At 37.8% G+C, this 11092-nt stretch overlaps 1 protein-coding gene across 8 annotated transcripts in view; it reads left to right on the forward strand.

Moving 5' to 3' along the window:
* The window catches only part of DTNA (dystrobrevin alpha), a 416444-nt gene that overhangs the window by 345711 nt on the left and 59641 nt on the right, over positions 1-11092 (forward strand). For all 8 annotated transcript variants that reach the window (XM_019526848.1, XM_019526842.1, XM_019526857.1 and 5 more), the window contains one exon: positions 7375-7462. In XM_019526848.1, the coding sequence (XP_019382393.1) occupies positions 7375-7462 (88 nt within the window). The remainder of the gene's footprint in view (positions 1-7374; positions 7463-11092) is intronic.

Raw genomic sequence — 11092 nt, forward strand, 5'->3', positions numbered from 1 at the left:
GGAGTACCTGCGCTAAAACTTGCAGTTTCAAAAAAGATTAAATGCATCAATCCTAGATTAACTAAGTCTGTGTACCTGTAGTAATTTGCCTATATGTTTATTTCAAAGTTAGTGTTTTCAAATTTGCTCCTTGTTTCCATGTGCTCAGTGACAGCAGAGTCTGACAGGGACGGGGAAAGAGGCTGCAGGGGAAGAATTTGGGGGGGAAGGGACAGCGGACAAGGGGGCCACTTGACCCCCACCCCAGATTTAGTGTCCCTGCTGTAGCAGTGGGAGGGAGAAAAATTCAAAGCAAACCTCCAGTAATTAGATTTTATACCTGGACATTTTTTACAAATGTATTAATTTTCTATATCTAGAACCTAATTATTCAGGGGGTCCTCCTATAGTCAGGGTCATCTTGTATTCTAGTAAATACAGTGTGACAAATTTATAAATTTTCCAGGTATACAATCTAATTATGGGGAGGCCATCTTTAATTTAGGGTTGTCTTTAATTTGAGTAAATACAGTAGTATGGAATTATAAGATATGAAAACAAATTTCCCAAATGATAAAATCCTAAAGGAATTCTGTTTCTGGCTCTGGATTTCAAAAAGCAGGATTTTTTTTGGCAGTGTTTGTTTAGCAACTGCAGAAGAAGGCTGTTAAGAGGCTGGGTAGAAATATATTAGATAATTTTTCCATCCATAGTGAAGCTTGGGCATGAAGCATTTACACTTCAGTGGAAAACACCAGCAAGAGCAATGACAATGCTCTTTAGTCCTTTCATCATCCCAGTTGTGCCTGGTATTAGTAAAATGTAACCTAGGTTGAAATTTAAGGTTGTCTGCATATGTAGAGCAAATACAAGATACAGAAGATGAGCCATAACATCCCCTTAATTTAATATTTCTGATGGGTTGATAGGTAATGAATGATAAAGTCCTTGATTGCTCAAATAATTGAGGCAAAGTGTAGTGCACAGCATCTGATTACTGACATTTAAAGGTTGTAGGCCTGGCATCCTTGATTAAAAAGAGCCTCAATCATTTATATAAGTTAGCAACTCAACTTTGACAGGAAATTAGCTACAGCAGATAATTGTCTTCACCATACATCTAAACGTGCCCTGCAGTGGTTTTCTGCTATGCTACAAAGTAAAGAAAAGAAGGGAAAGGAAGAGTTTCATTTGAATAAGGTTAAGAAAAGCAAACTTAGGAAGCCTTGTGTTTCTATAGGAATGCATCACTTGTGATATTTATCCTTTAATGAGTACTCAGTCCATGATAACAAGGTGTAACTTATTATCAAGAAGCTGCTAAGCAAAGTCAGAGTTTGAGACATTTGATTCACTTACTTTACCCAAATAATGGCAAGGTATATATTTAGGTCTTATCACCAATGTGACCTAAACCTATATTGGCAACAAAATTAATGAGTAAAGTTGGACTTTCAACTAGAATGCAGCTTATTGTCTGTAGGTATTGTAAATATATGGTAACAAATGGCCTTACCCCTTCCTTTTAAAATAAAACAAATAGGATGAGTTTTTAATAGATGTAAATCTGTCTTCTAGCAAAGTCAGTGGAACTAATTTATACAAATTGAGGAATTAAAACTGATGTATATTTTGCAAAATACTCCTCAAAACCGTTGAAAATAAATATTATTTTAAAAATATTTTAACTGTTTAAGTTTTCTTTTTGCCTTTTGTTTGTTATAAATTGCACACCAAAAGCAAAGCCGCCCATTTAATCTGCTTCCCTATCTTCTTCTGATGAGCTAGTGTAGTGCTATGTTTTTTCAGTATCCAAGACTCAAAGAGATTATGGAAATAAACAACAACTTTGTTGTTAATAGCAAGTGTAAATTGCCCACTGTCAATAAGTTTTGATTGCTGCAATTTTAGAATGCACACTATAATTAAAAATATAAAATGTTAGCATTTATTTCATACAACTATTTTATTCTTTTTATATTTTATTAAGAGGTAATTAAAACTCTTTGCTTTTTATAAAATGCCTTATTACTGTAAATTCCTGGGTTTTGCTCCTTTAAATTAGACACTTTATTTTCTATATTAATGCCATGTATTTCAGTTCAGTTCTTTCATAATTGCAGAATTAATTTAGACAAAAAATTAAGAAGTAAGTAGGAGAACATTTTTATTTGATAAAATAAAATGGCTCTTAGAGAAACCTAGGTGTAGTGTGCAGCAGCACCTTGATTCATATTTCTGTGCCATTGCATACTTCATTGTGTTAAACATATTCTATATTACTTTCTAAGATAGCATGTGTGGATGCTTCTATTACCATTTTCAAATAATAAAATAATGACGATTTAAAAAAATGCAAACCACAAATTCAGAAAACAATTTCCAGTTTAAGGAGTCTTAAATCTTAGCAACTTAGAATATACAGGCATAGAAATAATCCTAAAAATTCCTAAAACTTGGTAGCAACCAACTATAAAGTTAGTACACATTTTCGAGGTCTAACTTTATAGCTGGTTGGAGCTTTGTATCATGTAATAGCTATTTACATGTGTAGCTGGTCTCAAGGTAATTGTGTAATTAACCAGTTAATTGTGTGATACCTGTAATGTGTAGTGGGGGCCTAAGACTCATATACTTGAAGTTATTGTGGAGTTCTGCTCAAAACTACCAAAGAAGTCCCATGATTCTAATGATTCAGCAAATGCTAGTACATCGTCCCTAGATTGAAGGCATTAAACTGAGCTGGCCTCCTTTACAAGTCTTAATGGAAATCACTTCAAAGCAAAGAAGCTTTATGAGAAGTATGTTAATCTGAGCCAGTATCCGATGGCAGAAGATGGGATCTAACTCAAAGGTAAAAAACATAAGTTGAAGGTTCACAATAAATCAATATGGTCATACATTCTTCTACTGAGAAGACAGACAACAGAACCAAAAGAGATAAGACTCTTTCATGTTATCAGCAATTAGTTGGTTTCACTGTCTTTCCTAGGTAGGACTGGAACAGAAATTATGGGTGGGAAGCCATGGAGTAGAGAAATATTAGTATGGTCTAGCTGGTTTGTTAAAATATGAAAATGGCCTTATTAGGAGAAGGCAATTCTTTCACATTGGAGTGGCTCATAGCAGGTGACGCCAGAAAATAGCTTCATGAAACCTAATAATCTTGTCACAGAAAATGAAAAGCTGGTAAAAACTGATAAAATAGGAAAGATGCCATGGAGTGTTAACTGTTAGCAGCAGGAAGAACTTTAAACAACCAGCTGTAAGGGTGAAGTTACACGTTACACATAGACCATACTAGGGGCATTTAAAATGTGTCTGTATGTTAAAGCTCATTAACTCATGACAAGCGCGCTCTGACCATGTCAAAGTTGCACTACTTCAGCAAAGGGTTAATTCTAGGTCATGCTACCCTAGCTTGTGTTAGGGTAATTTAAGTTTCCTCCATAGAGATAAAACGAACAATTTACAGTCCTCCAGTATCACAGGATGCACCGCTCTCAGTCAATAGTGACACTTAATGGCCGCATCCACACGTGTTGCGGATGTTTGTTTCCCTGGGGAACACCCGTGCCATACACGCTTTGGTGTGCAGCAAGTTACCTCAGGTGGGATAGGGGCAGCTGGGGCCTGCACTGGGCTGGCCCCAGCAGCCTTACCGGGGGTCTGGGGATTCCCAGGGCTGTAGCAACAATGATTCTGCCACATGGAGCCTGGCCGGCAGCTCCAGTGTGGATCCGGGTGGCCCAGCTCCACTTTTGAGCAGCGAATGCTGCCCATGCATACGCAGCTCTGCTTTTTTTTCCCATGAATATCCAGGGGTCAAAAAAACCCACAGAAACAAAAAGCAGGGTAGCACCCACACAGGAAGAACTCCCTTGCAGCATGGAGAACACCTGAATGTGCGGTACGTGGCACTGCAGATGTTTTGCAGCACCACATACTGCATGGCTGTGCTCACCTGTGACTACTCACAGCATGTTCTGACTTTAACACTGCTTAACATTCCACAGATTTAGGATGGCCTAGATGTACTCTGTAACTTTAGTTATTTTCTTATTTCTGGACAATAGTTTTAAGCTAATTGTCCATAAAACTCACTTCTTGGAACAAGGCACACAATTAAAGAACAAGACAGCAGTGCTATATGTCACATTTTTGTCAAGTCATCTTCCTCAGACAATTAAAGCAAATATAAGAAAATCATCATTCACTATTTTAATCTGTTTTTGCAAAGGAGGGAAAAGCTGTGGTTTGAAAATCCAGCTCAAATGTCACATACTGTATGACAGACTTTATGCATGATTCTATCCTTTAGTTCACAGAAAAAGGATATTGGTTGGATACAACCTTCTTTTATAAAACTATTTTGGGTTTTTTAACTTCATGTAGCACTGTACATGTACTATGTATCACTGTACCGGCAATAATATGGGTACTTCATATTGCAATGATAAGATTGCTGAACGATTAACAGGCTGTTAATTATTACAAAGTTATTAATCAATGCTGGAGACACCAAATGTGGAATGACTGTTAAACGTTTTTAAATATGTGAGGATTTGTCAGTTGTTCATTTATATCTTTAGAACTTAAATGTTGAAATCATTATATTTTTATTTTTGAGTAATCTCTCATTAACTCTTGCAAATATCCTAAATTCTACATGCATTCACATTATTTGTGTGTATGCGTAGTATCTCACTCTACCTTTCTTTGTGTACTCATGAAAAATGGACAAGAGTATGAATTAAAACAAATCTTAATTTTTCATCTTAAAATCTTGACATGTTAAGATTATTTTGCCATGTTGTTCATAACTGTAGCTAATGATTTTGTGCAGTAGGCATGTCAGAATTAAATAAATCTTTGGCCATTTTACCTCTTAAATTTCAAGGGAGTTTCTGCAAATGAGTTGTTGGCTAGATTGACCAGACTTCACCCAGTGCTGCGACATGTGCTGTGCTGTATGCATCTATTTGAAATGCTTACTAAAACATTTAACATAAAGGGAAATGCTACAACCAAAAAGGTGAAGTGACTTAATTCATTCAGTAAATATGGAATGAAAATTTCCATTAACACTCACTAGGTTTTTGCAGTTCTGACAACCTACCTCATCTGTTATTTTTCAGGTTTTCATAGTATAAATCCTAAATTGCTGTACAAATGACAGTTACACTGGAATACCTGATACTTCAACAGCAGTCTGTCACAAGATGATGATTTGGCCTGACTGGAGAAATAATTTTAAATAATTACTGGTATATTATCACTAAATTAATCCCTATTACCTGGTTTGCATAATTTCATAACGCTAAGATTGTTTCCCTTGATATAGTAGTGCTGTGGGCTTAGGATGTATCAAAATGATAGGTGATCATAAAATGGAAGCTTAGATTACCACTTCGAGCTTGACATTCTTTCATATGGGTGTATGTAAGAGTGCATTGTAGTCAATAGTGTAAAATAAATAAAATAGTACAATTAAATATCTTTTATATACAGCAAAGTAAAATAAAATGATTGCAAGTCCTTATATACTGCTTTGACTAGGCCTTAGGACCAGTCACCTAACAAGGCTCAGTTGACCCAACATCCATCTCTTCATCACTTTGGTGTGTTTCCAGACTTCTTTGGTTTCACAGGCATTTTTAGAATGAGAAAAAGACAATTTAAGATGACCCAGAATTTCATTTTCTCTCTTACCATTACTTCGCCAAGTCATATGAAGCTCAATTTGGAATCTGACTCCAACTTGAGGGCCAATAAATTCAAACCATACCACAAGCTCCACGTGTAACTTCAAACACCTAATGGAACCTGGCAGGCATTAGACTTCAATCAGAGATTCATGACACATTTCTCTGAAATATTTTGGGATTTGAGCTAGTCAGGAATTTTTCAAAAAAGTGGTTTTTCTTTGGAAATCCTAATTCATGAAAAATAAAACTTTTCACAAAATGGTACTGGTTTCAACAAAACTTTAGACTAGGAAGTTGTTCAGAACCAGGATGAAATTTCTGGCCAAAATGAGAGGGTTCCCCTTCCACACACATGCGCACACATCTCAAAAATGGCAATAACCCTGACACTCATCTGGAATATGGGATACCTGAGTTCAAGTCAAGCAGAAATAAGCAGAACGAGATTTTAATCCGGATCTCCCTCAAGTAAGTGAATAGTCTGACCAGTGAGTTAGATCAGTCTCTTCTCTTCTCAGCCCTCAAATATTCTTATATTTTTGCATCTGAAGCAGAACAGGAAAAAAGAATGAATTCTCATAAATGTTCATGGGATGAGAAAACAGTTTTCCAATCAGGCTTTGTTGCAATTGTATCTGTAGGAGTATCTTCAAATTCTAATGCATCCCATAGCAGAACATTCTTACACTGCACCTTTTTATTATGACTGTATTTCTTTTTCCTGTATATAATAAAAATAATAACTCTGTGGCCTGAAAATTGGATCAAGATGTTATAATTCATATTTTTCCTTCCTTTTAACTGTTTTCAGTCAGCTTGGCTCTTTTTCCTGATTTAGAAAAATCATATATTTTCCATTTTTACTTTTGTTTTGTGCTCATTTGACTAAAATTAGCTTGTATTTAAAATGATGTCATTTGGCAAGTGACTAGCCTATACAGTGGGTTTTCCTTTGATAGCCATAGAATAAGAAACAAAAACAGAAGAGGGTTTTTTTTAAGTCATTGTAGAACATTAGCTACATGGTGTTACACTTTTTTCCTAACTTTTCATTAATATTCTGAATCTGGGACTTTAGCAAACTGATAGTAAAAGCTAAGAGCTAATATTCCTTTACATTATGGAAGGATTTCAGTCAACTCTTATTTATAATAAATGGCAGGTGTCAGGCAAAGACATTTCCTTGTGATGTACTGAAAATTTATCTTGAAGTATCTGGAAACTAAGAGTTAAGGATGAATCCCGCTTATATGTTCTCAGATGATTCAACCAAATTGATATGTAAAATTGCATGTAGATGAGTGACCCTTGGTTTGATTTCATAGTGCCCAGACAGGGATCTGCTGTTGTCACCTTATAGTGTCAGTTGGGTCTTCTGGCCTTAGGATGCCTCAGCCCTTTAAAGATTAGCAAATATTGGAGGTTCCTTCTAAGGGATAATCTTATCTTCCCTCTCAAAGGAACCCTTCCAGTGAAATGGTCATTGGAGCCCTTGGTCCCACTCTTGCCCCCTTTTTTTCCTGGCTAAACATTGTGGGGAGGTTGGTTGGTTGTCTGTTGGTTGTTTATCTGGGGTATTTTTCTTTTAAATTCTGGAATGTGATTTTGGGCTTATGAATGCTGTGGCAAAGCGATTGTATTGCGCATTAATTCCTCTCCCCTCTTTCTCCACTATGATTCAAAGCAGCATGCTTGACAGTTCGAGCCGTCTTGATGAAGAGCACAAGCTGATCGCCAGGTATGCAGCAAGACTGGCAGCAGAGACCTCTTCATCAGTAAGTGGTTTTAATTAGTAGAAGGTCGTTTTTTGTTTGGTTTTTTTCCTGTCTTGTTCCAAGGGTTTATCAAGATCAGAAAAAAAATATAATCAACAATGCTGATGGTTCACAGATTATTTTCCTTCTACTTTCATTGGAAGATAATGTGTTATAAAAGACAACAATGCTTTCATGCAGTTAGTGCTAGTTTAAAGAAACAGAATTGTGTATTTATACTTTATGCTATTTAAACAATTTGGGAAGTTAGCTGTTGCCCCTTTCCCCCAATCCCTCCATTACTCCACTATCTCTGAATGTAGAACAGAAAGAAAACTCGACCATTGCACTCAGACTAGATTGGAAAATACTGCCTGGGTTTGTGCTGGTTAAAGGTTAATGATTTACCTCAAAGGAAAAAAGCTGTAGTGAATCCATTTTAGTCTTTAGTTCAAATACCACAGCCACCAGGGCTCTAAGTGCTGTGCATTTTAAATAAAGATCTTGGACAGGATGACTATAATGACCCTATTGCATTAGCCTGATTCTCATTTTCATTTCAGAGCAATGATTATTCTACTCTATGAATCCCAGGATAAGGAAGGAATGACAGGCTGGAAAACTCATGTTTTCAGAAATAGAGAGACAGTGAAGCAGGAACTTAATTGAAGTGTATAAAAGCTTAAATGGCATAAATAAGGCCAGCCTAGTTACTTATTTCCATCTCAGCATATTTGAAAGAACAAGGAAGTATAAATGAATGTTAAATGGAAAGCAGCCTAGAGCAGAATGCCAGGAAGCATATTTCCACCTTGAGATTTACACTTTGGGGTCAATGGAAAGGGCAAAATCAAGCAAGGTTGTTCATGTAAAAGCAACGAGCCACATTCATCCCAGGTGAAGTCAGTGGAGCCACAGTGAGGATTAACCTGACCTGTGGTATTAAGCCATCTATCACTTAAGATTTCACAACATGTAAAGAGAAAGAAAGGAAAAGATGCACATGAACTGATGATCTCACTGTGAGTTCCCTGAAAATCAATCACTTGAGTGCAGATCCAATCAAATTTAAGGCAACCTCTCACTTGCAGCTGATTCGTCTTATCACTGAAGGAGAGTAACTCTTTATATGACCAGAATGCTCTGTTAATGAGGTCTCCAGATGGAGGACTCTTCCTGAAAACTATAACAATATCTGTATCTATTTTTTATGGTCTTTGTAGCACCCGAGTACTTGGAAATCCTTACAGAGTAACTAAATAAGAAGTAGATATGTTTTGAATAGATATTATTTCCCTTCCCCATCTATATTTTTCTGTCTTTTTAATATGTCCTTCAAAAGAAAAATTAGAGCCCTCCTCTGAACAGATTTTCATAAAAAAAACAAATATAGCAGCCATAAATTCTGATCTTCACCATAGTAGCCAACTGGAAGATAAACAACCTGTGCTGCTCATTCTGCTTCTCAAACAGACAAGGAATAGCAAGGCTTTCCAAACGAAAGGCCCCGGTAACTTTTATTTCATTTTTACAGTCTATCAGTGTGTGTTAAATCTCCCCTTTTTATGTGCTTTTTTTCCTTGAAGGATAGAATATTAGTGATAAACTGTTATAGGTACCAGAAAATGAAGTTTTAAAAACAAAGAAGATTAGAAATGTTTTTCCCTGCATGGAACAGAGCTTAACACCAGGAAAAAGCACTCGGTTCTGTGGGGTGCTATGCTCTGTGAAGAAGACACACATTTTCTTGCAAAGCTGGATTCTGAAGTGACACTTCAGATCCCATTTAAAGTAAGAAACATTCCCAGTTGCAGTGGCTGAGGGCAGTACCTCAGATGGTCATTTTTTTAAGTTCCAGTCCTTAAATCATGATGTTAAAAACATTTGTACTGAATATTTTGTTACTGAAAATAATATATTAACACTAGCAAATTGCCCATCATGAATGATGGGGGGAGGGGACCGGGTGGAGACAGAGTGCCACCACCCAGCGCCCTGTGGTGCCACCGCTCCGCCTCCAGCCCCCTGGGCTCTCCCTTCCACCCCCTGCATCCTGCCATCCTCCACTCCTGTCTGTCCACTGGGAGGGCATGGCCACACCTTCGATGCAGCAGTGAGGCTGGAGGAGAGGGGGCAAGGCCAGCGCTGCGCCACCAGCACCCCACACCACCGCCGCCTCCACGGTGCTGGCCTTGCCCCCCCTACCTCGGCCCCTCAGTCCCCACTGTCATGGTGGCACTCCACCATGTGTATCTGTCTGTACAGAGCACTCTGATTGGTTGTTTCAGTAAGCATTGTGATTGGCTGCCGAGATGACCAATGAAGCATGCTCATAAAGCGTTACAGACAGACAGACAGACTAAGGCTTTTATTATATTAGAATAATAGAAAATGCTATATAAATTCATGCAATGCAATGTCATGTATATGTATATTTAAATGTTTCATTTTAATAAATGCTGTAACCTTAGGTCGTTGCTAGTGAACACTACAAAGGATAGGACAACAAAGCTTAATAAGTGACAACTAGCTCTGTAGAAAATTGTTTTAAATCCCTAAATTTTCATTGAGAAAAAGTTCTGTTGTACCTTAAAACACCCTGGAATAACTCTTTTGCAAACATTTTTAGGGTGCATGAGAGGGCGATGTGGTCAAATGGGGTTATACTAAATCTGTAGCCTGAATTAAAACTGGATGAAAAATGAGGCTTTCAAGTGGGGGTTTCTGCTCTGTTTTCAAGGGAAGAGATCTTGTTAGGATCAGTGGAAAGTAAATATTTTCCATGTTTTTGAAGAAGCACTGGGGTCTATGTTGGAAATAGTTTATTTTGTCTCAAGTCTCAATAGCCTTGTCTACTGTTTAAAAATTAGGAGCCATATTACAGCAACTGCCAACAATGCTAGAGCTGCACCAGTGCTAAACTAAGGGGTTATCATCTACTGTGATAGATGGGGTTAGATACTTCTACCACTGTTTCTTGGAAGCCTCCTTAGAGGAGGCAAGTATAGTAAATCTATAAGCCTAGCAACCTAGCACTTCCACTGCTAGCATGCAACTGCTAACGCACACTAGTACTTGCACTGCCGTTGCAATATTAGGGACTTGTACTATAATATGGATACTTTTCTTTAATGTAGGCAAGTCTAATTTGGTTTAAACAGATGTCACTAAACAATTGTTGACTGCATGCTGAGCCCATGGACAGACGTTACATTTGTAGCACTAAGTAGGCCATTGCAGTGCTACAAAAGGGCAGTATACAACCATTTAAGCAGTTTGTAATATAATGTGAATGTAATTTCTGTAACAGCAGGTGGAACCATGGGGAAGTTTACAGAGCTGTGATATCTGTTAATTTGGACTGCAACTCCCAGATGTCCCCAGGGGCTGGGTGGCAGGGGGAAAAGGAAAAGGAAGCTTGAGGTTGGAAGAAGGGGAAGAGAGAGCACTGTGCACTTGAAACCTGGTCAGCCCCACACAGAGGAGTGCACAGTGGAGCTGGAGTTTTCACTGGTTTGGTCAGCCAGGACTGTGGGCTGAAGGAACTGGACTCAGACTTGGGGGAAGTTGCTGGCTGCTTTTTAAGCACTCTAGGGACTAAAGGCTTGTTTGGGGATACCTCCAGAGGCGTGGGAGAGAAATTAAGGTGCT

Source organism: Gavialis gangeticus, unplaced genomic scaffold, assembly GCF_001723915.1.
Source record: "Gavialis gangeticus isolate Ggan-Ray unplaced genomic scaffold, GavGan_comp1, whole genome shotgun sequence".
NCBI lineage: Eukaryota > Metazoa > Chordata > Crocodylia > Gavialidae > Gavialis > Gavialis gangeticus.